This window comes from Microcebus murinus, chromosome 19 (assembly GCF_040939455.1).
Source record: "Microcebus murinus isolate Inina chromosome 19, M.murinus_Inina_mat1.0, whole genome shotgun sequence".
NCBI lineage: Eukaryota > Metazoa > Chordata > Mammalia > Primates > Cheirogaleidae > Microcebus > Microcebus murinus.
Window position 1 is genome coordinate 37,537,167 of NC_134122.1, and position 27,576 is coordinate 37,564,742.

Genomic DNA, 27,576 nt, shown 5'->3' on the forward strand with positions numbered 1-27,576 from the left:
CGCAGGGCACGACGGGAGTTGTAGTCCTGCGGACACTGAAGCCACGACAAAAACAAAGGGACGCTGGGGTCAGCAAGAACTACGAACAAGATGGCGGAGGGCGTGCCACTCCGGGAGCCGAGGATGCCGGGAGTTATAGTCCGGTTGCCCTGAGGCTCCCAGTAGCAGAACATAGAGAAGGAGCGGGAACGATGACTACAAACAAGATGGCGTTCTCCCCCGACCCGACCTCCTTCCCAGGCGCTCACACGCGCTCCTGTCCACAACCCTCCGCGTGTGTGGTACCTGACGGGAGTCGCAGTCCATCTGCTGCCTTCCCGCTGCCATTTCTACTCGTCAGGAACAATGGAAAGGTGAAAAGGAACGAGGACTACAAGCAAGATGGCGGAAGAGGGCCATACACCTGACTAGCAGTCGATCTTACGAGGTGCGATGGGAATAGTAGTTTTCTAGCCTTCTAGTGTTCCTTAAGAATGGCCGAATCAGGAGGATAAGGAGACTACCATAAAGATGGCAGGCTACCTAGCTTCTCCCGGTCTCCTCATTCTACCACCTTGGGCACCTCGCCCGCCTGTGATATCGAAATCCTCCCCAACCCCCCGTGGCGCAAAGCCTGACGGGAGTTGCAGTCCTCCGGCTCTCCTCTATTATCTTCAGTCCAGACAATGGCAGGGAGTGGGGCGGGGACTACCGGCAAAGATGGCGGCCGAAGGGCAGGGGACAGCGATGTGGGACTTGTAGTCTAGGCGCTAAGGCTATTCCCTGCGGAAATGGGGAGAAGGACTACAGTAACGATGGATGCCTAGCCACTCGACCTCTGCGCCAGTGCCTGCTGGGGAACGTAGTCTCTTCCTGATTTCTACAGAGAAAGGACGTTGGCTGTAGAGATACGCATCACCGCCGACTCGCCAAATTGCTAGCCGAGGGAAACGGAAAATCTTTCCTCCTCTCCCCACCACCGCCTCTGAACAGCCTGCCGGGAAATGTAGTCCCAAGTTTTCTCTCGCTAGTGGAGAGGGAGACGTTATGTCACCAGTGGAGGTCAGTCCAGGTGAAGGAGAAAGACGTCCGGGTGATCCAGCAACATAGAGTGTCCACCTCGTGCAGCGAGGACTTCCCATTTCAAGGAAAGGCTCTTAAAGGAAAGCAACAGTAATTACTATTGTAGCGACAAGGGAGGCGTGGTTGTCGCCGAAAGTACGCTCACGCTGTTATCCCTTGGAAAGCGTGGAGGTCTCACATTCGATGCGTGTTCCCACAAAACTACAGGGATCAGTATCTCACAAGTCTTGAGGGCTCCAAGGAAAAGGTTCTGGAGTCATACAGAATCCCCACCCCTCCCCACGAAGTCACCAAACCTCGGTTTTCTCATCTGAAAAATAGGGATAATGGGGATAATGATACCCACCTCGAAATAGTTAGGAGTGTTAAACAAGAAAATGTGCTCATCACGAAAGTGCCCAGTCCTGGCATGGGGCATGTGTTGGTAGTTGCTTTTTCAAGGTCCCTTCCAGCCCAGCCGTTCTGGGAGCCCGGGAATCCATCATGCCGGACGGAGTTAGCTCCTGTGAGAAGAAAACTGTGACCGGCAGGCTACCCCCTTCTCGAGCCGCCCTCAGCCCCTCCTCATCTGGGTCCTCCAACGTCCGCTACCGAGCACTGTTCCCAGGGGGCGCTCATTCTCCATTTGACTGAGGTCTTACAAACTGGCCAAATTCCTCAACCTGAAGTTGCAGGGACTGCGTGCTGCCCAGCCCATCCCCTGCCTGATTTCCAGTCAGCCTTGGAGACCTCCGTCTGGACGCTGCAGCTGCCTAAGCAGATGGGACTGTTCCCCACTTCCGTGCCTTCTTACCTGCCTTCTTGTTCGTCCTTCACTGCCTGGAAAACTATTCACTTCTGACCCTGAGGCAGCCCCCTCTGCTTCCCTCTCTCTTCTGTGTTTGGGGGCCCTGCGGGAGGATTGGTGGGTGTGGTTTTTATGTCAGGGAAGTTAACACTTGCCAGTGTGGTGTGAAGTCCCAAGGTTGCAGCAACTGGCTTCAGGCTGAGCCGAAGGAAGCTCCTTGCTGCTCACATTTTATCAGACAGAAAATATTGGCTCTTAGGGGATTGTGTCTCTCCTCTTTGTCCTTGCTGCTTTCACTTGGGCTTGCATGAATGATTGCTTCAGGGCATTCTCAGACTGTTCCCTCTCTTCCCTCTCCCTAATACGCCCTTTTGCCCAGCTCCCACCTTACTTCTCCACCGGGTTAACTATTCATCCTTCAGGTATTTATTTATTTATTGAGGCAGAGTCTCACTTTGTTGCCCAGTCTAGAGTGAGTGCCGTGGCATCAGCCTAGCTCACAGCAACCTCAAACTCCTGGGCTCAAGCAATCCTGCTGCCTCAGCCTCCCGAGTAGCTGGGACTACAGGCATGCGCCACCATGCCCGGCTAATTTTTTGTATATATATATTTTAGTTGGTCAATTAATTTCTTTCTATTTTTAGTAGAGACAGGGTCTCGCTCAGGCTGGTTTCGAACTCCTAACCTCGAGCAATCCGCCCACCTCAGCCTCCCAGAGTGCTGGGATTACAGGCGTGAGCCACCATGCCCGGCCCAGGTCTCTATTTAGATGCTAGTGTCCCAATAAAGCCTTCCTGTAATTCCAGGATGAGATTCATTTATTGTCTCTTCCACTAAATAGGAAGTTTTATGGGGAATCTACTTCACATGTTACTAAGTGCTTTCAGCATCTCCTTCTATCCTCATTAGAATACTATGAGGTAAAATCCCATTTTATTTACAAGGAAACTGAGACCCTCAACTATACAGAAAGGATGAGTGGTAGAGCCAGAATTCAAACCCAAGACTCGAGAGCCCGTGCTCAGAACTACTAGAACATCCACAAACTGATCAGATCCACCCATGTGTGTATTAAGTTTGGCAACAACAACAAATTTCTTTTTTTTTTTTTTTTGAGACCTAGGCATGGAGGCCGAGGCGGGCGGATTGCTCGAGGTCAGGAGTTCGAAACCAGCCTGAGCAAGACCCCATCTCTACTAAAAATAGAAAGAAATTAATTGGATAAAAATATATATATACAAAAAATTAGCCGGGCATGGTGGCACATGCCTATAGTCCCAGCTACTCGGGAGCCTGAGACAGGAGGATCGCCTGAGCCCAGGAGTTTGAGGTTGCTGTGAGCTAGGGTGACGCCATGGCACTCATTCTAGCCTGGGCAACAAAGTGAGACTCTGTCTCAAAAAAAAAAAAAAAAAAAAAAAAAAAGTGGATTTCCAGTTCCTAGCAACGCTGGGCCTGCATTCTTGAATAAGAAACAGCTGGAACTGAGCAGTGGCTGCCCCTTTTGGACAAGATGATATGCTCACTAGTTCCCCACTGTCTCACCTAGCTTCCTTCAGTCCTAATGCAAGCATTATTGGCCCCATTTCATCAATGAGACAACCAGAATAGGCCTATTGAGGACCAAGACCATTTCTTATATTGTGTATAGCCCCTCAGTGCTGGGCTGTGCCTGCACCAACAGCTGGGTGCATAGGTGGATGGCAGGGTAAGATTGCATATAAAGATAGAGGAAAACTTTTTGCTTTATAAGTGAAATTGTTACCATGAGCAGATATTATTTGCGTACTTAAAACATGAATTGAGAGGCTGAGGCGGGAGGATAGTTTGAGCCCAGGAGTTTGATACCAGCCTGGGCAACAAAGCAACATACTATCTCTAAATAAGAAAAATTAGTTGGGTGTGGTGGTGTGCACCTTTAGTCCCAACTTCTCGGGAGGCTGAGGCAGGAAGATCACTTGAGCTCTGGAGTTCAAGGCTATGGTGAACTATGATTGTGCCTGTACTCCAGCCTGGATGACAGTGAGATCCTGTCTCAAAAAACAAAAACAAAAATATATAAGTTGAAAATACTATAATCCAGCTATGTTGACATTAAAATATAAAGACCTCTTTATACCTCTTCGAACATCAGTGAACTCAGGGAATATAGCACCTATAAGCACTTTTTCATTTGTGAAAAGATGATATTTGTTTTCTGTCTTATTTCTGCACTTTGTTTGAGAACTTTTTTTTTTTTGAGACAGAGATTCGCTCTGTTGCCTGGGCTAGAGTGCCGTGGCATCAGCCTAGCTCACAGCAACCTCAAACTCCTGGGCTCAAGGGATCCTCCTGCCTCAGCCTCCGGAGTAGCTGGGACTACAGGCATGAGCCACCATGCCTGGCTAATTTTTTCTATATACTTCTAGTTGGCCAATTAATTTCTTCCTATTTTTAGTATAGACAGGGTCTCGCTCTTGCTCAGGCTGCTTTCGAACTCCTGAGCTCAAGCAATCCGCCCGCCTCGGCCTCTCAGAGTGCTAAGATTACAAGTGTGAGCCACTGCGCCCGGCCTGTTTAAGAACTTTTGACTTAAGACTACTTAGTAGTAGTTGTTTCCTATGCGAGGGCCTGGGCCAAGGGGCTGCAGACCAGTTTCAGAAACAGGTCTTGTCATTCAGTCTTCATAGGGGAGCTGCTGAAAAGGAAGACCCCTGCCTGCTACCTGGAATGAGCACATTGAATTGGGCAGGGGGCATTCATCCTGAGGTCCCTTTTTAGCAATAGCTGCCCTTCCTTCTCAATCTCTTCTGGATCCAGCCAGGGTAGGCTGGGGTATACTGCTGTGGGGGGAGGTCTGCTCCCTGTAGTTGCTCAAGAAATCAAGATGAGTCTGGGCATGGTGGCTCACCCCTGTAATCCTAACACTCTGGGAGGCTGAGGCAGGTGGATTGCTGGAGGTCAAGAGTTCAAAACCAGCCTGGGGGGGGGAGGGTATATACATATATAATGAGTGAGATGTGCACTATCTGGGGGATGGTCATGCTGGAAACTCAGACTTGTGGGGGGAGGAGGGGAAAGGGCATTTATTGAAATCTTAAAATCTGTTTCCCCATAATATGCCGAAATAAAAAAAAAAAAAACCAGCCTGAGCAAGAGCGAGACCCTGTCTCTACTATAAATAGAAAGAAATTAATTGGCCAACTAATATATATATAGAAAAAATTAGGCCAGGCGAGGTGGCTCACACCTGTAAACCTACCACTCTGAGAGGCTGAGACGGGCGGATTGCTCAAGGTCAGGAGTTCAAAACCAGCCTGAGTAAGAGCGAGACCCCATCTCTACTATAAATAGAAAGAAATTAATTGGCCAACTAATATATATAGAAAAACTTGGCCGGGCATGGTGGCTCATGCCTGTAGTCCCAGCTACTTGGGAGGCTGAGGCAGGAGGATCACTTGAGCCCAGGAGTTTGAGGTTGCTGTGAGCTAGGCTGATGCCACGGCACTTACTCTAGCCTGGGCAACAAAGCGAGACTCTGTCTCAAAAAAAAAAAAAAAAAAAATTAGCCGGGCATGGTGGCGCATGCCTGTAGTCCCAGCTACTCGGGAGGCTGAGGCAGTAGGATTGCTTGAGCCCAGGAGTTTGAGGTTGTTGTGAGGTATCCTGATGCCACGGCACTCACTCTAGCCTGTGCAACAAAGCGAGACTCTATCTCAAAAAAATAAATAAAAATAAAATAAAGATTAAAATATAGTCGATGTGCAATAACTTTAAAATTGTATATTCTTTCAACCACTCTGATTGTCAACCCTATTATGGAAAATTTCAAGCACACATAAAAGTAGAACAGTATAATGAACCCCCATATCCATGTACCCCGTATCCACTTCAATGTTTACCAACATATGACCAGCCCCATATTGTCTTTGCCCGCTTCTCCCCCTCCTCCACTGTATTATTTTAAAGCAAATCCCAGACATGACATTTCACTTGTAGTAGTATTCAGGATATATCTCTAAGAGATAAGGACTCTTTTTAAAAACGTAATTATAGACATTTGCCCATCTAAATAATGATAATTCCTTAATATCATCTAATGCACAGTCCATGTTCAAATTTCATAAATGTCTTTTTACATTTGGTTGATTAAAATCAGAATCTGCTAGGCATGGGTAGCTCATGTTTGTAATCCTAGCACTCTGGGAGGCTGAGGCGGGAGGACTGCTTGACCTCAGGAGTTCGAGATCAGCCTGAGCAAAAGCAACCCCCCTTCTCTACTAAAAATAGAAAGAAATTAGCCAAACAACTAAAAGTAGAAAAAATTAGCCGGGCATGGTGGCACGTGTCTATAGCCTCAGCTACCTGGGAGGCTAAGGCAAGAGGATCGCTTGAGCCCAGGAGTTTAACCACTTCAGTACCAGTGTCGACTATAGTTGATAGCCACAGATGAACGTGCACAGTGACTTTAGCTGACAGCCGTGATATGACTTTTCTAATTATTCATTTATCGAAATAAAATTGTGAACATTTACAAATAACATAATGAAAACATATATGTATATGTTACCTATTCTGATTTACATTACAAGTAAAGCTGCCTGTAAAGTAAAACAAGCTTTCAGTGCTTTAAAGCTTTCCTCATCACACAAGAGCAAAACGGATTGGTTGTCAATGCACAGCACAAACTATCGTGTAGACTGTGAGTGCCGGCTGTGGGCAAGATTTTGCAGCCGGTGGGCGCCATACTGAAGTGGTTAAGGTTGCTGTGAGCTAGGCCGACACCATGACACTCTAGCCTGGGCAACAGAGTAAGAGTCTGTCTCAAAAAATAAATAAATAAATAAAAATTAGCTGTGTGTGGTGGCATACACCTGAAGTCCCAGCTATTTGGGAGGCTGAGGCAGGAGGATCACTTGAGCCTGGGAGTTGGAGTTTGCAATGAGCTATGATTGTGCCACTGCACTCCAGCCTGGGCAACAGAGTGAGACCCTGTCTCTAAGTAAATAAATAATCCCAATCAACTCCACATATTGCATTTGGTTGTTGTAGTAAGCAGCTGCTGACATGACTCCAAATTATCCCTGTCTCCTGGTTTCCCCTCCCTTGAATGTAGGCTGGACCTAGTGACTTGCTTCTATAATGAAAAGAATTGACAAAGGTGATAGGATGTCACTTCCAAGATAAGGCTATAAATGACTGTGACTTCCATCCTGTTAGCCCTCTCTCTGACTCTTCTTGGCTTCTGATGAAGCAAGATGTCATGTTGTGAACTGCCCTGTGGGGAGGTCAGTGTGGCAAGGAACCCAGGGCAGCCTTCAGCGAACAGCTTGGGAGGGCCTGAGGCCTTCAGATAACTCCTGAGGGACCAAATCCTGCCAATACCACATGAGTGAACTTGGAAGTAGACACTCTTGCCCCTAGACATAACTACGGCCCTGACTGTGATGGCAGCCTGTGAGAGCCCCTCAGCCAGATGTGCCCAGATTCCCCACTCACAGAAACTGTGAAATAAGGGTTGCTATTTTAAGTCACTAGATTTTGGGATAATTTGTTATTTAGTGACAGATAACAAATACTGTCATTATACCTCCTGAACCTCTTTAATCTACAACAGTTCCCCTAAGTCTTTTGGTTTTTTTTCTTGCCAGGCCTGGTTCTGTATGGAAGACAGAGTTGTGTGTGTTGTTCAATGTGCCTCAAAATATGACACCCAAAATTTCCTGGGAGGTGGGGTGAGACTAGTAGCCTTCATGCTAAAAATGCAGATGCCCAGACTCTAGGCCAGAACTAAGGAGTCTCTGAGTGGGGGCAGGAATCTGTATTTCTAATTTTCATGCATATCTTCACACACTCAATGTTCCTGTTAAACATATACACACTCAAGTCCTTGCACAGGAGAGCCAACTTGGTTTTTCAGTTTACCAAACAGAAGTTTCTTCTGCATGGTAATTTTCATGTATCTAAAACAACAAACTGTATTTATGAGAAAATCAACTCAATTGCAAATGAAATGTTGAAGATTTAAGATATTCTAGGTCATCTGAAGTGTTAAACACCCCTTTGTTTCAGATCGTATTGGGAACTGTCTGGATTCTTTCTGCAAACTGCCCCTAAGGCTGTGTAATTCAATTTCTCTTCATTTTTATGCCATATATTTTACACAGCCCCTGTTTTAGTCATCTAGTGTTCCCTAAATTTAGTGGCTCAAAATGACAATAATCAGTTATCATTTCTCATATGGTTTCTGTGGGTCCAGAATTCAGCCAGAGTACGATAGACGCAGCTTGTCTCTGCTCCACCACGTCTGGGGGCCCAGCTAGAAGCCTGGAAAGCTGGGGGCCTGGAATCATCTGAAGCTTCATCCATTCGCATGTGTGGCAGATGATGCTGGCTGTCGGCCAAGGGTCAGGCTGGGGCTGTCAGCCAGAACTCCTGCATGTGGCCTCTTATGTGGCCTGGGTTTCCCCACACTTGGGTTTCAAGGACAAGCATCTGGGGAAACAGTTCTTACCTCAGAAGCCACATAACATCACTTCTGCCACAGTTTGTTACAGTGAGTCAGTACAACCAGCCCACATTCAAGGAGGGGAATTAATTGTCAAATAATTTGTGGGCATAGTTAAAATCACCATGATGCTAATGAAAATATCAGTGAGGGCATAACCCATTCGTGTTCTGCACTGTGAGAGTACAGCCCAGTAAGCACTGGCAATATCTGAGTGCACATGCAGTAAAAAGAAAGAGAGAGAGAGACAGAGTTAAATATATCAACCTTTTACTTTATGGGTGTTATGTTTTGTGATTTGCTTTAGAAAGTTTTCCCTTAGCCCAGGCTTTTAAAGTATTCTATATTTTTGCTTAATGATTTTAGAGATCTTTTTCACATTTTGGTCTTTATAAGTTATTTTATTTTATTTTTTTTATATAAGTTATTTTTAAATGGTTAGGAAGGGATCTGTCTGTCCTAGGCTAGGTTCTTGGGAAACAGAGCCCAAGACAGGGATTCTCAACCAAGAGCCTGGGGAAGTGTTCTCAGAAGGAGAATGGGGTTATCAGGATAGGGCCGAAGGGGAAGGCCAGGCAAGAGTGTGGTCTCGGTGACTAGCTTTGATCTGATTCTAAAGAAAGCTCTAGAACCCAAATTGTACTGCCCAGTTAGTTCCAACTGGAGGCTGGAGGTCTACCTTTTACAACTCTGTGCCAGTCTGTCATTGGCCAAGGTCTGCTGGGGGAGGGCAGCAAGGTGGTTCTCCAGAGATGGGGGCGGGGACAGGGGAACTTTTGCAAAGGGGCCTGGGTGAGACAAGAGGTGTGCACTAGAGCTCACCTTTGCTCAGGACTACTTGCTTCTCTCACTAAGTTCCCTCCATCTAAGGACAGCTTCTCCTGGATTTTGCTTGGACCCAATTTCTGGATAAACTTAGGAGAGTTAGTTCTAGAGCCTCAATCAATATTCCTCACCTCCTCCCTTGGCCACTTATTCATCATAGCCCCCCTGCCATGCCCCACGCTGGGGTTCAGCTGGTATTCTTGCTGGCCTGGGTAGCTTGCCTGGTGGGTGACCCTGACCTTTGTCCCTACCCATCCGAGCCTCTAGTTACCATACCCCATCAGCCATGGCTATAGCACTTGCGCATTGACAACTAAGACTCAGTACAGGTATCTGGAATGTCCCAGTGTATCACCTGATTGCTCAACACACTCCTACCACCTGGCGATGGCCAGGGTCTGTTACTCCTGCCAGTATGTAGCAAGCTGGTCATGAAGAGAGCAAAGTGACCAGGCAACAGCTGTAGTTCAAAATTCAATGGCACTCTTGCTGCGCCCCCTGGTGGAAATATCTGTCACCCCTCTGGGAACCAGGAGCTAGGATCTCTAGACCTATGGGCCTTAAAGTTGGAGGGTCTGGAAGCACAAATTCCTGAGGGGGTGACAGTGAACAGAGCCACTCCTGCTTCCCCCTCCTTGGTTCCCAGTCTCCTGTCCTCATATCCTGGGGCACTGCACTGTAAAATAGCCCTGAGTGTAGGGTGTACCCCTCATTCTGAAGGAGGGTGCTGCATCCTCTCCATGCTGGCATCACAGAACATCCTTCCAGAGGCTGTTCCATACCCTAAGGGGCCAGTAGCTTTCGGATGGTGTGGCAAATGGCAGTGTGTCCACCGCTGCACTTGCTTTGCTGTAAAGTGAGTCCCTTGAGACCAGCTGGGGGTAGTGCCCTGCCAGTAAAGCAATCTGGGTGGGACTACAGCTATACTCATTATAGGAGTTAACTAAACTTTTGCATAGAATCTTCCAGCTATCCCAATGCCTTTTTTTTTTTTTTTTACTCATCTTCAGATGAAATAATTATTGTGGTTTACAGGACAACTTTATGTCTTTCTTTTTTTTTTTTTTTTTTTTGAGACAGAGTCTCGCTTTGTTGCCCAGGCTAGAGTGAGTGCCGTGGCGTCAGCCTAGCTCACAGCAACCTCAAACTCCTGGGCTCGAGTGATCCTTCTGCCTCAGCCTCCCGAGTAGCTGGGACTACAGGCATGCGCCACCATGCCCGGCTAATTTTATATATATATATCAGTTGGCCAATTAATTTCTTTCTATTTTTGGTAGAGACGGGGTCTCGCTCAGGCTGGTTTTGAACTCCTGACCTTGAGCAATCCGCCCGCCTCGGCCTCCCAAGAGCTAGGATTACAGGCGTGAGCCACAGCGCCCGGCCCCCAATGCCTTTTTTTTTTTTTTTTTTTTTTTTGAGACAGGGTCTTGCTCTGTCACCCAGGCTGGAGTGCAGTGGCAGGAACATAGCTCACTGCAGCCTCAAACTCCTGTCCTCAGGCAACCCTCCCACCTCAGTCTCCTGAGTAGTTGGGATTACAGGCATATGCCACCATGTCCAGCTAAGTTTTATTATTTACTTATTTATTCATTTATTTTTGAGACAGAGTCTCACTTTGTTGCCCAGGTTAGAGTGAGTGCCGTGGCGTCAGCCTAGCTCACAGCAACCTCAAACTCCTGGGCTCGAGCGATCCTCCTGCCTCAGCCTCCCGAGTAGCTGGGACTACAGGCATGAGCCACCATGCCCGGCTAATTTTTTATATATATATCAGTTGGCCAATTAATTTCTTTCTATTTATAGTAGAGACGGGGTCTCGCTCTTGCTCAGGCTGGTTTTGAACTCCTGACCTTGAGCAATCCGCCCGCCTCGGCCTCCCAAGAGCTAGGATTACAGGCGTGAGCCACCGCGCCCCGCCGCCTGGCTAATTTTTTGTATATATATTTTTAGTTGGTCAATTAATTTCTTTCTAATTTTAGTAGAGACAGGGTCTCGCTCAGGCTGGTTTCTAACTCCTGACCTCAAGCAATCTGCCCGCCTTGGCCTCCCAGAGTGCTAGGATTACAGGCGTGCGCCACCACGCCCAGCTGAACTTTTATTATTTTTTGAAGAGATAGGTCTTGTTATGTTGCCGAGGCTGGTCTTGAACCTCTGACTTCAAGAAATCCTCCTATCTTGGCACCCCAAAGTGTTAGGATTATAGGCATGAGCCACTGCACCCACCCCCAATACCTGTTTATGAAAACAGTGTATTCATATCCTCACTCATTTGAAAAGTTACTTTTAGGCCGGGCGCTGTGGCTCACGCCTGTAATCCTAGCTCTTGGGAGGCCGAGGCGGGCGGATTGCTCAAGGTCAGGAGTTCAAAACCAGCCTGAGCGAGACCCCGTCTCTACTATAAATAGAAAGGAATTAATTGGCCAACTGATATATATAGAAAAAATTAGCCGGGCATGGTGGCGCATGCCTGTAGTCCCAGCTACCCGGGAGGCTGAGGCAGAAGGATCACTCGAGCCCAGGAGATTGAGGTTGCTGTGAGCTAGGCTGACGCCACGGCACTCACTCTAGCCCGGGCAACAAAGTGAGACTCTGTCTCAAAAAAAAAAAAAAAAAAAGAAAAGTTACTTTTATCACATCCTAAATTCCTATGTATCCATGGGTCTTTCCTGGTCTTTCCATTCCGTTCCGTTGACCTACTTGTCTAATTCTGCACATTTATCACACAGTGTTTTGTTTGGTAGTTTGAGAGTAGCCTTTTAAAAAAATTTATTTATTTATTTATATCTCAGCATATTACAGGGGTTCAAATATTTAGGTTACGTATATTGCCTTTGGCCCACCGAGTCAGAGCTTCAAGCATATCCATGCCCCAGATGATGTGCACCACACCCATTACGTGTGAATATACCCATCCCCTCCGTCCCCTCCCACCTGCCCTACCTCTGATGAATGTTACTCCTATATGTGCACATAAGTGTTGGCCAGGCCGGGCGCTGTGGCTCACGCCTGTAATCCTAGCTCTTGGGAGGCCGAGGCGGGCGGATTGCTCAAGGTCAGGAGTTCAAAACCAGCCTGAGCAAGAGCGAGACCCCGTCTCTACTATAAATAGAAAGAAATTAATTGGCCAACTGATATATATATAAAAAATTAGCCGGGCATGGTGGCGCATGCCTGTAGTCCCAGCTACTTGGGAGGCTGAGGCAGAAGGATCACTCAAGCCCAGGAGTTTGAGGTTGCTGTGAGCTAGGCTGACGCCACGGCACTCACTCTAGCCTGGGCAACAAAGCGAGACTCTGTCTCCAAAAAAAAAAAAAAAAAAGTGTTGGCCAGTTAGTACCAATTTGATTTGACGGTGAGCACATGGGTGGAAGGTGGCTTTTGTTATCTGGTGGGGTCTGCTCATCTGATTTGGCTGTTCATGTGGCACTTCTTGGGGAAGTTCAGGTCACACAGTGGCTGTTCAGTATGTAATTGCTGGGTCTAACTCTACTGTCTCCGAGTTTTCAAACCAACACCCGAATCTCCGATCAAGCTCCATGCTCCTGGCATAGGGCTTGCTACTCCTCTTCCTCATCAAGCCCAGGCTGCTCACAGAGCAGAGGCAACGTGTGGCCGGATCCCAAAGGTCACCAAGGGCTGGGTGGGCCTGGAATATGATGTGTGCTAACCACCGCCAGATCTGTCTCCCACTTTGTTGTCATGGTGTCCACCTATGTGTCCCCAACATGGGGACAGATGGTAGTGAAGATATTGTGATAGCAAAGAACCTGCATCTTGGGCTGGCAGGGAACAGCTTGGACACTGGAGCCAGTCCTGAGTCCAAATGCTCTGCAACTCCTTCTTCAGATGATCTTGGCAAGTCACCAAACCTCTCTGAATGTCATCTGTAAAAGAGGAGATAATAACTCCCAAACCTGAGGGGATAATAACCCCAAAACCTGCTTCCCAGTGATGTTACGAGGATTAAATGAGGTCGTGTCTATGTATAAAGTGACTGGCAACATAACAGAGGGAAAAATTGTGATTCTTTTTCTTTCCCTCCATCTCATCTGAGTATTGGGGGTGACAGCTCCTTGCCAGATAATCCTGAAAGGAATCCAGGAAGACAAAAGCTGTGGAAAAGTTTCAAAGATTAGAAAGCGTAAGCCTCCAGAGCTCTGGAGCCTGGTTCAAATCCTAGCACTGCTCCTACTAGCTGTGTGACCATGAACTAATCACTTAACTTTGCTGTGCCTCAATTTCCTCATCTGTAAACTGGGCAAACAGTATTATCTACTCCAAGATGTTTTGTAAAGAGAACATGAGCCAATGTATAGAAAGAGCTTAGAGCAATTCTAGGCCCCTAGTAAGCATGCTAGAAATGTTAGTGATGATGATGATGATGATGAAGAAGAAGATTGAGCTGCAAAGTTGTGTGCTCCAGTAGGACAGGGATCTCTTGGTCTTGGTCACCATCAGCTCCCTGTCTCTGGAACAGCACTGCCAAGATTCCTGAAAGGTTCCTGGAATTAATGAATGGGTGGGCTGTGCTCCTCACCATGATCAGCTCTGTGCGGGGGCATCTCTCCCATGCTTCCTGCCCTGGATGCCCCTTTGGCACGCCACTCCGTCAAGATGAGGGACTGACATGTGTGTTTCCTGAGACCAGGCACTCTTCTCAGCAGACCAGGCTCCATGGCATGGCCTTGCAGAGTTGCCAGTTGGAACCCTCATGCTCCCGCCTTCCTGGTACCAACACTCACTGAGGTCTCTCCTATGTGCGTGGCCCAGTGCTGGGGATGTGGCGATGCCAAGACCCTGCCTTCCTGTCTGGTGGGGCGGGGAGTGGCTAGGAGGCAGAATTACAATGCAGGGTGATCAGTAAATGGATAGGGGGGCCACAGGGAAATGTGGGAGCCCAGAGGAGCCACCAACCCAGCTGGGGCCAGAGGAGACAGGGAAAGTTTCCCAGAGGAAGTAACACCCAAATGAGGATTGTCTCAGGTGAAGGGGGAGCAGGAGAGCTTTCCATGCGGGGTAATTACGTGAGCAAAGGCCTAGTGTTTAGCAGGAACTGTTGGCAGATTGTGTGGCTGGAGTAGAAGGTGTGCAAAAGCAGCATGTGAGGTCCAAGGCTGTGCAGCGGGCTGGGGCTTGAAGGGGTTGAAGCCGTTGACACCAGGCAGAGGAGTTGGGCCTTTATCCTGAGGGCACTGGGGAGTCAAGGAAAGGGATGGGTGGTGGTGGGAGGGGACAAAGCCGCCCTCCTCTTCTCCATCCTGTCATCTCACCAAACACCAATCTCTTTGCTCCCTTTCTTGGCCTTGCTTGTTTCTGAAACCTGCCAAGAGTGCTCCCAGCTTGGGAAGGGGTGAAGATTCACAGTCAGGGCTGGGAATGGGGTTGGGGTTAACGTCGGGGTGAGGACCTGGCTTGGAGTTTCATTTGTATTTGTTCTGAATGGGCCTCATCCTGTGGATGATGTTGGGTCATGTTTGAGTGTCCTGGGGCTGGATAGGCAGCCAGTCTCTCGGGGGCACACACACGGCTGGGACAGCGGCTGGTCTCCAAGCACAGTGTCGTGGGACATCGAGCTTTTTGCCATTGGTTGGGGGCAGTATGTATTCTTGGGGCAAGCTTTGCCAGGCCTGGGAGCGGCCTCCTAGCAGGAGTCAAGGCACGCTTGGAGGGGTGGAGCCAGCAAGAGTCTGTGAGGTGGGAATTATTATCCCAGTTTCCAAACAGGAAACACCCTGGGCTCAGAGAGGTTAAGGAACTTGCCCAAGCTCGTGATGAACAAAGGCAGGACTTGAACCCCAGCCTGCTGACTCCTAAATTGCTGGGATTCGCAAGGTGTCTATTTCAGGTGAGCCCAAAAGAGAGCTGGAGACGGGTGGACCTGCAGGGCGGGCAGCCTGGGGAGGGGGTGCCGAGCTGATGACTCTCACCAAGACAGAGCCTTGGACCAACAGAGCTGGGCCTCGGATGGGGGCTAATTCCTCCCACTCTGAAGGGCACTTGGGGGTCGAGAGAGAGAAAGAGAAGCCCTTGAGAGAGGCCGGCGGTGGTGGGGTCAGGCGGGGTTAGCCTGCCCTCTCGGGTGAGGTTTGGGCCCGTGTACACCGTCCACCTGTGAATAGCACCAGATCGAGTATCTGCCTCCCTCGGGCCCTCCTGCCCCGCCTCTTCTCCCTGCCCCGCTACCACGGCTGGCCCACGCCTCAGTGCACCTGCTCTATGGGCCTACTCTAATCCCCTGACATCACCGCCTGCCCACACAGGCCCTGCCCGCCAGCCCCGCCAGCCCCCAGCCTTGGAGACCCAGGTGAGGACCCCCTACCTCAGAAGCAATCTATCTCCTCAGCCTCCTCACTCCTTCAGCTTGCAGTTCAGATCTGGGGCACCCCACTTCCAGCCCCAAGCTGGGGTCAGGGTCTGCCCTGGCTCTGCTGTGTGACTCCAGGTAAGTAGCTGCCCCTTTCTGGAGTTTAGGCTCCTTATCTAAGCCCTCCCAACCCGGCAAGTCACATCAACCTGTCTTGGCTTCTTCTCAGTACCTTGTGGGTTGTTATTGGTTCACACGTTTATTGTTGGTCTCTGTGCCAGCACACAGTAGGTGCTCCATTAATAACTGCTGAGGGATGTGTGATCCCATCTGCTCCATTAATAACTGCTGAGGGATGTGTGATCCCATCTGCCTCCGTGTCACCTCCTAGCCGGGGCAGGTGGGGTGGGCAGGATTCCAGCCCCCCTGGATGGAATTAGGGTTGGGGTCTGGCTGACCACTCTGACTCAGAGGGTGGTCAGGGATGAGAACCACACACGTGCTCCATTATGGAGAGGTTGGGAAGGCCTGGAGAGGGACCAGAGCCCGGGAGCTATCTCCTCCGGGGGTGGGGGTGGGGTTCCTCAGGTGTGTGTGTCTGTGTGTGTCCGTGTGTGTTGTGCCTGGGCCGAGGGACAAGCTCTCCCAGCATGTCAGAGGCTGAGATGTGGCTAGATCCCAGGACTCCAGCTGCGTGTGTGCGTGTGCATGTGTGTGGGCACGAGGTACCCTGTGTCTGCTCTGCGCAGGTGCCTCTGGCTGGGCCCCCACGTGTGCAGTATGTGTTCACCTGTGTGCATCTGTGTACATGTGTGCTCATCAGTCTGGGACTCTGGGTGTGTAGTCATGTGTAGGCCTAGCATGATCCAGCACATAGGTAGGCATGTCTGCTAAAGTGTCAGCTCCACGAGGACAGGGATAGTGTTTGTCTGGTCCCATGCTCTGTCCCCAGCACCTAGAACAGGGACTGGCACACAGTAAGGGTCCACAGGTATTTGAATGAATGAACACATGAAAGTGTGTGCTCATGCCTGGCATGTGCCCACGTGCCAACACGTGTGTAGACGTGTGCATGCTCCTGTGTCTAAGGGTGCACCTGGGTATAGATGATGTTGCTCACACACCACCCCTCCTGTCCCTTTTCCAAACTCCTTAGGAGCCAGGGCCAATGCTTGGGTCCCTGTGGGGCGGAGCAGGGGGCCGCCTCCTCAGGGGAAACTGGATCCCAGGACGTGCAGAGCAGCAGGGAGCAGGGCGGCCCCTTTGTCCCCCATAATCCCCTCCCTGCCCTTGCCCCTCCTTCCCAGCCACCAGGGTTTAAGGTCGAATTTGGGAGCTGTGGGGGTCTAGGATGTCACCTCAGAGTCCCCTTCCCTAGCTATTCCCTCCCTCTGGGGTTTTTGCACCCTGAGTCCCGGGCCTCTCTGGCTGGAATATATGCCCTCTTTTGGGTCCCACCCAAACCTCGCCCTGTCCTGTCCCGTGGCTGGGTCTGTCTCTCATTCTTTGCCAGGATCCTGCCCACTGCCCGCCCCTCCACCCTAGGGCATTACTCCCTGCCTCCCTGTTGGACGGCCCCAGGGCTCAGCCCCAGGTATAAAGCCACCCAGAAGGGAGGACAGGTGCCCTGGAAAGACCCAGAGACGGCAGAGAGGAAGGAGCCGAGGAGAGAGCATGAGCTGTCCAGTGGGTGAGTGAGGGGCAGGGGCCAGAGACCAGGAGGGGAGGGGGCCCTGCCCAGCCTCTCTGGCCCCTCTGACTCAGGTGCCCAGCTGTCTTTGCCTCTGCTGGAAACCTCCAAATCCTTCCACATAGAAGGCTTCATTCATCATTCATCTGACAAATATTTATTGAGTGCCTATTGTGTGCTAGGTACCATCTGAAGCATTTGGGGATATGGCAGCGAACAAACAGACGAAATCCATGGCCTCGTGGGGGTTTCATCCTGCAGACATACATGTACCAAATGAGTAAACGGTCAAGCTAGTGTGATAGAGTGGTGCAATGATCCAAGTCTGTTGAAGGAATGAACAAAAGGGCCTTCCCTTTCAGCCTCTCTCAGTTGGTTGTGAACTTTTGGGAACTCCTGGGTTTGCCTCTCACCTCCATCACTTCCTAGCTGGAGACCTTAGGTAGCTCCCCACTTCTCTGATCCTCACTCTGTTTGGTGGGAACCAAAGAGCCAGGCCTTTGAGAGGACAGGTTGGCAGCATCTACCCAAACTTAAAGTAAGCATGCCCTCCAATCCAGATACTCCCACTTTCAAAAGTGCCCAAAGAGGCTGGGACCAGGATGTTCATGGCAGCATTCATTCACTCATTCATTCAACAAAAAATTATTATGGGGAACCAGCAGTGAAGGAGCCAGGTGAGGTTTCCTCTTCCTGGAGCTAACACCCTGGTGGGAGAGACAGCAACAAGCAAGGGAACAAATAAATACATGAAGTTCTTTCAGATAGTGAAAATCTCAGCAGTGCCCAGGGACCAGGCCTTTGCAGGACACATCGAGGACTTTGGATTTTACTGAGAGAGATGGGAGCCATGTGAGTGCTCGAGCAGAGGAGGGATGTGGCTAGACCTGGGGGACTTGGTGGAGGTGGAAGCAGAGAGACGGGGAGGGAGGGGCTGCTATCCAGGCCAGGTGATGGTGAGGTGCTAGCAGTGGAAGGAGGGGGAGAAGTGGTTAGATCCTGGGTACATCTTTTCATCTTTTAAAACTTTTTATTAAAAGTAACAAATGTACAGAAAAGTGCACAAGTCCTAAGTGTATACAGCTCAATGGATTTTCACAAAGTCAACATATACTTGTAAGGAGCGCTCAGATGAATCAGGAAACACGCAGATGAAGAAACATGTGCATTGGCTGCCTTTTAAGGATAGAGCCAACAATGTTCTGGGGAACACGGTGAGGCATCCAAGAGGACCCCACGGCTTGGCCTAAGCAATTAGAAGAGTGGAAGTGCTCTCACCTGAGGTGGGAAGTCGGGGGACGGGGGCAACCGGAGTTGTGCATTGATATTTTGAGTTTGAGATGCTTGCTAATATCCAAGTGAAAATGTCAAGTAGGAAGTTGAATACGTGGGTCTGGAGTTCAGGGGAGTGTTTTGAGTTGGAAATAATCTACTTACAGGATGACTGTGCCCTGACTTGCATATATACAAGGTAGCTGTAGGCCAAAAGGGCTGTACTCTTCTTAGGAGTTGTTGAGATGAATGAATGAATGGGCAGGTAGGGTCAGGGACTTGACCTTATTTCCTCTGCCAGGGCCCCTTTGCCTGCTGACGCTGCTGTTGCCACTCCTCAGTCCGGCAGCCCCCATCTCCCCAGCTGGGCCCATCAGTCAAGCCTATAGCCTGGCCCTCTACATGCAGAAGAACACATCCACGCTGCTGCAGACTTATGTGAGTGACACTGGGCATAAGCAGGGGACAAGGTGGGGGCACTGCCCTCCTGGCCCAGCCCTAGGTAGGAGAAATAGAGCAAGCCCAGAAGACACCTCCATGGGCCTGAGGATACAGGGGCTCTGTTCACTAGAGACACACTCACTCAAATGCTGTCACTGGCTGGGTGTGGTGGCTCATGCCTGTAATCCTAGCTCTCTGGGAGGCCGAGGCGGGAGGATAACTGGAGCTCAGGGGTTTGACACCAGCCTGAGCAACACTGAGACTCCACCTTTTTTCTCTTTCTACAAAAGAGAGGGGAAAAAAAGAAACAGACAAAAAAAAAAAAAGTACATGAAACAACAAAATCCATGGTGCGAACCTGTAGTCCCAGCTACCAGGAGGCTGAGGAGGAAGGATTGCTTAAGCCCCGGAGTTGGAGCTTGCGGTGAACTACAACGACATCACTGCACTCTACCCAGGGACACCGAGTGAAACTCTGTCTCAACAACAAAAAACAAAACAAGGAAATGCTGTCACTGATAGCTGGGTGACGTTGGGCAAGTCATTCCTCCTCCTTTGGTCTCAGCTTCCTCATCTGCAAAATAAGATGATGATCCTGCCTTTGCTGACTTCCCAGGACTGTTACAAGGTTCAAAGGAAGCACTTAGAGGGAAGGGCTTTCCATAGTCAGGGTTAGTTGACTAACCACAGCCACCTCACGCTGGGTGTTACTTGGGCACTATGCCAAGCTAGGCATATTAGGCTCTATTTCCATTAATATAAGTTCAAACAGTTCTGAGAGGTGGAATTATAATCCATTTTACAGATGAGGAAACTTAGTCTTAGAGGGGGTAAATAATTTGCCAGAGGTCACAGAGCTAATAACTGGCAGTGCGAAGATCTAAAACCATGCCTGTGGAACTCCATGCCACCAACCCCACCCCTGCCTCATTGTTTAGAAGTTAAAACTGATAGCCTGCTGGCTGGGTATGACCCATAGATGGTTTTTGTTTGGTCCATGCAGTGCTTGTTCAAATTGTGAGTATGAATACCTGTCTATTACAGGTATAGGGATCCTGTTGACCAAAATCACCTCTCACCCCCACCTTTATTCCTGCCCTCTTCCCAAGTTACATGATCTGCCTGGCCCTGGAGGTCTTCGAATTTCAACTTTTCCACTGCATTATATTCCAGGCCCATGTGAAGTTAATCTAATTTCTAGTGCCATAGCTGCCACTATTCCCTGGATGGCCTTGGGCACCCGGAGCCTCAGTTTCTCCACCCGTAAAATGGGGAAGTAGGACTAGGTGATCAACCAATTAGGAGATCTATCAGTGTGCATATAAGATTCTGTGGGTCTTGGTTAGGTGAAGTAAGAACTTTGATGGGGAAGGTTCTCAATTAAATTTAATAATATTAACAATTATTTATTAATTACTGTAATAAAATTAACAAACATAAACAACTAACTGCTTTAAATAAAAAAGATATCAGGCTGTAACTACATTGTCAATAATATACATGGATTAAAAATATAATAACTAATATAATCACAGTGTTCATTGATATTAATATATTATTAATTAATGATGACTTATCACACCCTTATTGCATGTCAGATGCTGTGCTAAGTGGTTTGTATGTATGATTTCTTATCATCTTCACAATAATACTGCCACATGGGAATTGCTGAAGCTTGTGATTCAATGTTGCACAGCTGGTACAGGGAGGATGACAAACTGGAGCCTAACAGGCCCTTGCTTTGTGTTAAGACAGCCCACCAACTTCCTGAGGGGTGGCGAGTGGCAACTTGTCCTGGGAAGATGCCAGTCTCAGAGAGCAGATATGCAGTCAAAGCCCCAGATACCCCGTTGGTCCCCTCACTCCTGTCTCTGTCCCTCCTGCAGCTCCAGTACCAGGGCAGCCCCTTTAGCGACCCTGGCTTCTCAGCCCCCGAGCTCCAGCTGAGCAGCCTGCCTCCTGCCGCCGTTTCATTCAAAATCTGGCACGCCCTGGATGATGGGGAGCGGCTGAACCGTGCCCAGGGGGCCTTCCTGGCCTTGACCCAGCACCTCCAGCTCGTGGGGGACGACCAGAGTGACCTGAATCCTGGCAGTCCCATCCTGCTGGCCCAGCTTGGGGCTGCAAGACTCAGGGCCCAAGGCCTGCTAGGCAACATGGCTGCCATCATGACTGCCCTGGGGCTGCCTATCCCCCCAGAAGAGGACACTCTTGGACTTGTTCCTTTTGGGGCATCAGCCTTCCAGAGGAAATGTCGAGGCTACGTAGTGACCCGGGAATATGGCCACTGGACAGACCGAGCTGTGAGGGACTTGGCTCTGCTCAAGGCCAAATATCCAGCATAGAAGGTAGGAGTTCCTGTCAGAGGCTACACCACTTCCTCTTTCACAGTGGATTCTTTTCTGCCTTACTTCTGGGCTAGAGAAGGAGATACATCTCGTCTAGCAGGGCTTGTGTGCCATGTCTTGGGAAATATTTCCTGGAAGCCAAGTTTCAATTCCTCATTGCCTGGGCCTTCCTGCCCAGGTCCCATGGCTTCCCTTCCAGATTTGGGTGGGTCTCCATGGATACTACTACTTCATGGATTACCAATCCAGTGGTCCTGCTTCCTGTTTAGAAAGAAGTGCCTCTCTGAAGAGGCTTCACGTCCCACTATAGGACAGTTGGTCTCTTTGCTGGGTGCTCCCTGAGACCTTCCCCTTCCTGTGATTCTGGGGAGGTCCAGGGCCGCCTTTCTGTCTCCATCTACCTCACTTCCTGTATGAAGATATGGCCTTTCTGAGCAGACAGGCCTCCCATCTTGCTGAAATTTATTTCCTCCCCTAGTCTACTTCTCTGCCTATGGCTACTGTTCTACTTCCTGTCTGAAGAGGTTTCACTTCCTGATCAGTGATGTCCAATTTTTCAAGAACTATGGACTCAGTCACATGTTTTCTGCTTGGACACATCCATGTCCTGTTCTGGCAGGCTGGTAGATAGAGTCCCTGGCCTGGGGCTCTCATGAATCTCCTATTTATAATGCGCCTTTTAGGTATGTCTGGGGAACCAGGCTTCACCCCAAGGATCCTATTCTCCTCAAAGCTGTCTCCCCATTTTCAACAACTGTATATATACAGGTAACTTTCGTTTTCTTTTTATTTTTCAACATTTTATTTACTAAAAATTAATTTATTTTCAGAAATAAAATTCTTTTAAGGTGTTTTTTCTCTATTCACAGACCTGGCTTGGATGGGGTGGAGGTGTGCGGGGAAGGAAGGAGATCAAAGCTAGAGGGGGCAGGGCCCGAAAGGGACCTGTTGGGGAGAGTGAGGACAGAAGATGGAATGACGTCCGGGGAGGTGGCTGAAATTTGGAGGCCTTCCCACCACAGGACCAGAAGGCACGTCCCTGGCCAGGAAAGGATGGACAAAGACAGAGGGAGACAGAGAGACAAGTATCACCTTGAGATGAGGCTGAGATGTACACACGCTCATGTGGGGCCGATGGGAGACACGAGAGGGGAAAGGAGAGAGACAGAGAGGCCTCCTGGAGCTGGGGGAAGGGGGAGACCAAAACAGACCTACGGAGGCAAGCCCAAGGATGGAGGGAAAGAGGGAAAGTAAGAGGATGGTAGACGCTTGGAGAGTGCCTACGGAGACGAGGAGGTCGAGAGAGAACGCAAGAGGGCACGCAAAGCAAAGAGGTGGGGGACAGAGCAACGGAGACAACCGGAGAGCAGACAACACCGACGGAGATGAGAGTACTGCAGACAGACAGGTGGAGAGACGGCGACAGAGCGAGCTGCGCCCCCAGTCCCGCGCTCAGGCTGGGCCCCCGGGCACCAGCTGGCTCAGGTCGCCCTCGGTGCGGCTCACCCACTCGCGGTAGAGGCCGCACACGCGGAGCCCCAGCACCTTGGCCGGAAAGACCCCCGCGGCGGTGGCGGTGGCGGCGGTGGCGGCGGTGGCGGTGGCGGGGGGTTCAGGCCGGGGCCCGTGGGCGGCGGCGCCCAGCGCGGCCAGCACGGTCTCCAGGGCGGCGCCCAGGGCCCGGACCTGGCGCGCCGCGTCCTCCAGGTGCCGCAGCAGGCGCGGCGCGCGGGGGTTCAGCTCCGCCTGGCGGCGGCGCACGGCGTCGAGCAGCGGGGGCAGCGCGGCCAGCGCGGCCGCGTCCAGCCGCAGTCGCTCGGGCAGCGGCAGCCCCGCGTGGCTCGGTGCCGGGGCGCTCAGGCCGGCCACCGGCAGCCGCGGTGGTGAGAACCCGGGCAGCCCGAAGGGGTCTCCCTGGTGCTGCACCTGCGGAGACATGGCCGGCGGTCAGTGGGGCTCCCCAGGAGGGGGCGGGGGACCTTCCACTCTTAACCGAGCCCTCCATCCCTCTGCAGGGGCCTCAGTTTCCTCATTTTGCAAATAATTCCTCCGGACATCGATGTTCTGAGATAAAACAAAATAACGTGGGCCTCACACCAGTGCCTTTATTTCCACCTCTCTAAATTGGAGCGAATAACAGGATCCACTTCAGAAAGCGTTATGAGCATCTCGAGTGCTCAAGGCAGGGCCTGGCCCCTAGGAAGGCCTCCATAAATGTTAGCTCATTTATTAATGTTATTTTACAGACCCAGGTTCAAATCCTGCTCCACCTCTTACTAGCTGTGCAGTTTTAGGCAAAACCATTTTCCCTCTCTGAGCCTCAGTCTTCTCATCTGTAAAGTGTGGGGAAGCAGCTTCCTGTCCTGTCTTCCTATCAGAAGTCTCCTGAGAATCATATAAGATAGTGCAAAGGTTGGGTGCAGTGGCTCAGCCTGTAATCCTAACACTCTGGGAAGCTGAGGCAGGAGGACTGCTTGAGCTCAGGAGTTTGAGACCAGCTTCAGCAAGAGCGAGACCCAGTCGCTACTCAATAATGAAAGAAATTAGCTGGGCAACTAAAAATAGAAAAAATTAGCTGGATGTGGTGGCACAGGCCTGTAGTCCTGAGGCTGAGGCAGGAGGATTGCTTGAGGCCAGGAGTTTGAGGTTGCTGTGAGCTAGGCTGACACCACAGCACTCTAGCCTGGGCAACAAAGCGGAGACTCTGTCTCAAAAAAAAAAAAAAAAAAAAAAAAAGAAAGATAAAGGTGATTTGTAATTTGTAAAATGCTATAACAATAACATTTATCCTTTGCTAACATCTTGCCTCTGTTATAGGCATTGTTTGCTGCTTTGAACACACTATAATCTTTCCAGTAATGAGAATGATGATGGCTTTGTAAATAAGAAAAGTAGGGCTGAAAAGATACAGTGACTTGCCCTAGGTCACCCATCTAGGAAGTGGGAGAGCTGGAATTTGAATCAAAGTTGATAGGACTACAAAGCTAGTTCTATTATCCCCCTATCTGCTTTATAATTGTTATATTGTTGTTTCTAATGTTATCATTACTGCCCAAGGTCACAGTTCACAAGTTGGCAAGCCTACAATCAGTCTGATTCAAAGCTATAAAGCTATCCCTTTCCTCTACTACACCAGGGTAATTTGGGAAAATATCTTCTTTCCTTGGGCAGGGCCTTCTGCCCAACCAAAGATGTCAGCAGATCTTCCTCTTCTGTAAAAGTCACCTCTTGGGATAGAATTTTTGCTCCAGATTGAAACCTCTTGGCCTCTCTGAATATCCCAGGTAGAAGAGTTCATAGTTCACCTCATTCAGCTGCCTCCTTTTACAGCTGGGAAGACCAAGGCCCAAGGAGGTGGAATGACAAGATCACACAGAGCCTAGAAATTAGGTTTCCTGACTCCCAGATCAGTTTTTTTTCCCTCCCCCAGGCTGCCTCTGACTTAAACCACCAAGGAGGGTCCCTCTAAGCTGAGGAGGATAGAGTGGCATTTGGGTCACATATAGGGTCCTCATCCAATTTGCTGTGTGGCCAGGGGTAAGTTGCTGTCCCTCTCATCATCAGGAGCCCTGATTTCCATAGCTGGGAATGAGGTTGAGAAAATGGGTGGCTGAGGACCTCTGTGAGATCCATGCTTCCCCATCCCAGGCCCCGGCACCCCCACCTCCACTCCCACTCACATATTCCTGGAGCAGCTGCTCAGCGTATTTGGTGAGGAGGTGGGCAAGGCTGTGTGTCTGACGGATCTTGGCTTCCAAGTGGGGAAGGAGTGAGACTGAGGAGTCAGCCTGGGGGTCTTCTGGTGGGAGAGTGGGGCAGGAATGAGAGCAGCCCCCACCCCTGCTCCTTGACCTCCCCCCCACCCCCCAGACTGCCTCTTCCTTCTAAACCCAGAAGCTCTGTTCTGAATTCTCCAACTTTCAAGTCAGGCAGGGTATGTCCCATTCCAACTGAGAGAAAATGAGACACCAGACCTTTGTCAAGTGGTTGATTTACCTGAACTATATACTCTGTCCACAAATCACCATTGAAATCCTATTATAGACAAATTCAAATTACAGCCAAATTCAAATACAGTCATGCATTGCTTAACAACTGGGATATGTTCTGAAGAATGCATCATTAGGCAATTTCATCACTGTGCAAACATCATAGAGTGTACTTACACAAACCTAGATGGTATAACCACCTACGTGCTCAGGCTATATGGTGTAGCCTATTGCCCCTAGGCTAAAAACCTGTAAAGGATGTTACTGTACTGACTACTGTAGGCAATTGGAACACAATGGTGAGTATTGTGTGTCTAAACATATCTAAACATAAAAAGGTACAGTATAAATACATATTATAATCTTATATGCTGGGCATGGTGGCTCACACCTGTAATCCCAGCTACTTGGGAGGCTGAGGTGGGAGGGTCGCTTGAGGCCAGGAGTTCAAGACTAGCCTGGGCAGCATAGCAAAACCCTGTCTCTAATAATAATGATAATGATAATCTATGGGACCACCGTTGTATATGCAGTCTGTTGGTTGACTGAAATGTTGTTATGCAGAGCATGACTATACTGCCTTCTCAGTGCAGCCTCTAGAATCACCCCTCCCTAAACGAACTTTGATTTGAGGCCATTTGTTCATACTTCCAAGGTAGCTCTTTCAATGGCTCTTTTCCATGTGTATCTGCCTGAGCCTGGGAGCCCTTTAAGGATAGGGCTTACCTATCTCTGTACCTCAGTGACTGTTGGTGGAACTCAACATCGCTGAAGCACAGAACTTTAAATCAGAATGTGCCTTTAAGGCCCATTTTACAGAGAGGGAGACTGAAGTCCCATTCTCTCCCTGATGCCTCTTGTATGTAAGGCGCTGGGCTGGGCAGAATCAACGAAATAACGTCCGGCCTCCCCTGGCACAAACCAGAGTGTGGCACCCCAGGAGGGACTACACTTCCCGAAACGCACAGCGCACACCCAGTGCATGCTGGGGAATGTAGTCCTGGCCCGGCAACTCCCGCCCCGCCCCTCGCCTGAGTTTCCCACCGCCGGTCCCGATCTCTACCAGTCCTGACTTTCGTCTCCTGTTGTCATTCGCTAGCTCCTGTGCATCAAAGGCTTCCTTCTAACTCTACCTCTCGTCCTGGCCGCCCAGCTCTGATTCTTTACCAATACTGAGAGTGAACCCAGGCGTCCTGCCCCAGCCCCGACCCCAGTCCTCCCTCAGGGTGTACTCGAACAGGTTTTCTAACCCCAAGTCCAAGTCCCTGAAGCCTCAGCCCCAGGCCTCCTCTAAACCCTTGAGCCTGCCGCTTCTCACAACTTCTAGTTACCTGACACCGGAGCCCTGCTCTTCCCCGCCCAGGCCGCTCCCCTCCCGGACCCGGGGGTGACGGAACCCAGACCCCGGCTTCCAACCCTTCTGATTCCTGCTCCCCTCAGGGACCCAGCAGCGTACGGTGCTCCAGCCCCTTACCCAGACTTCCCTCCCTCCGGCTCATGCTGGCCCCCGGCTGATCCCGGTTCCCTCCACGCCCCCCTTTCGAGGGGGGAGAAGAGGGAAAGGGCTGGGGGCGGGGCCCAGGCTCAGCCAATCAGAGCCCAGACCCCAAACATTTCACCCCCCCCCTCCAGGCAAGATTCCTGGGCCCTGAGCTCAGGTCCCGCCTGTGGGGCCTAGTAGGGGAAGGGGCCGAGGGGGAGACAGGTTGTTCGCACAGTGCACAGGACCTCAGGGCTGGGGGTGTCGGGGCCTGAGAGGCAGCCCAGCGTCCTGCCCCAGGAGGAGGCTCAGGCTCCGACCTGAGGCAGGGACGATGGCTGGGACTGCTTTGGAGGGAAAGCTGGGGAGACAGGAAAGGGAAACTGCAAGAGTGGCGGGACAGGAATGCACAGGCCTTCCCTCCCACTTGACTTGTCTGATTCTACCATCCTATTCCTCCATCCATTCATTCAACAATCTCTTGACTGCATGCCAGACAGAGAGTATGCGTCTCTCTATGCAAGAGAGGCTGCGGTGGGGGCCCTCAGGCGAGGGGCACACTTATCTGTCACTCTTACTGTTACACCTACCAAGAGGGAGCCAGACAAACCACTTTACCTCACCTCGCCAGGCCCAGTGAGAGAACTCCACTGATATACACATGCGCACACATGCACGCTCACACGCATCCACTGAAGGGTTAATGTTTACCGACACTCATTCTGACACGGAAGCAAACTTCAGAGACCTGTACAGGAGGTCACACCCATACATCAACCCATTAGCCTGGTGTAGACTCTGAAAGGACTGTACACACTTATGCCCACAAATGGTTCCCAAGCACCTACTCTGTCCTGGGCGCTGGGTCAAAGATGATCCATACTTGGTTTCTGG

At 50.2% G+C, this 27,576-nt stretch overlaps 2 protein-coding genes across 2 annotated transcripts; one reads left to right on the plus strand and one right to left on the minus strand.

Annotated features, from left to right (window-relative positions):
• Positions 1 to 12,883: 12,883 nt before the first annotated feature.
• Positions 12,884 to 21,210, plus strand: LOC105871058 (cardiotrophin-2). The gene is made up of 3 exons (XM_012764183.2): positions 12,884 to 13,013; positions 18,726 to 18,862; positions 20,752 to 21,210. Exons 1-3 carry the CDS (start codon positions 12,884 to 12,886, stop codon positions 21,208 to 21,210), a joined length of 726 nt encoding a protein of 241 aa, XP_012619637.2.
• Positions 20,417 to 26,734, minus strand: CTF1 (cardiotrophin 1). Its single transcript, XM_012764184.2, has 3 exons — positions 26,677 to 26,734; positions 24,894 to 25,012; positions 20,417 to 23,139 (listed from the first exon to the last, which is right to left on the minus strand). The coding sequence occupies exons 1-3, from the start codon at positions 26,699 to 26,701 to the stop codon at positions 22,666 to 22,668; spliced, it is 618 nt and encodes a 205-aa protein (XP_012619638.2). The 5' UTR covers positions 26,702 to 26,734; the 3' UTR covers positions 20,417 to 22,665.
• Positions 26,735 to 27,576: the final 842 nt, after the last annotated feature.

What these genes read in the sequence shown, in the direction of transcription:
- LOC105871058 (XM_012764183.2), top strand. Translation starts at nt 12,884, where the DNA reads ATGGGGACAGATGGTAGTGAAGATATTGTGATAGCAAAGAACCTGCAT. An exon ending in TCCTTCTTCAGATGATCTTG is followed by an intron (nt 13,014 to 18,725) that starts GCAAGTCACCAA and finishes TTCCTCTGCCAG; the next exon opens with GGCCCCTTTGCCTGCTGACG. An exon ending in CCACGCTGCTGCAGACTTAT is followed by an intron (nt 18,863 to 20,751) that starts GTGAGTGACACT and finishes TCCCTCCTGCAG; the next exon opens with CTCCAGTACCAGGGCAGCCC.
- CTF1 (XM_012764184.2), bottom strand. Translation starts at nt 26,701, where the DNA reads ATGAGCCGGAGGGAGGGAAGTCTGG. An exon ending in CCGGAGGGAGGGAAGTCTGG is followed by an intron (nt 25,013 to 26,676) that starts GTAAGGGGCTGG and finishes CTCTCCCACCAG; the next exon opens with AAGACCCCCAGGCTGACTCC. An exon ending in AGCAGCTGCTCCAGGAATAT is followed by an intron (nt 23,140 to 24,893) that starts GTGAGTGGGAGT and finishes ATGTCTCCGCAG; the next exon opens with GTGCAGCACCAGGGAGACCC.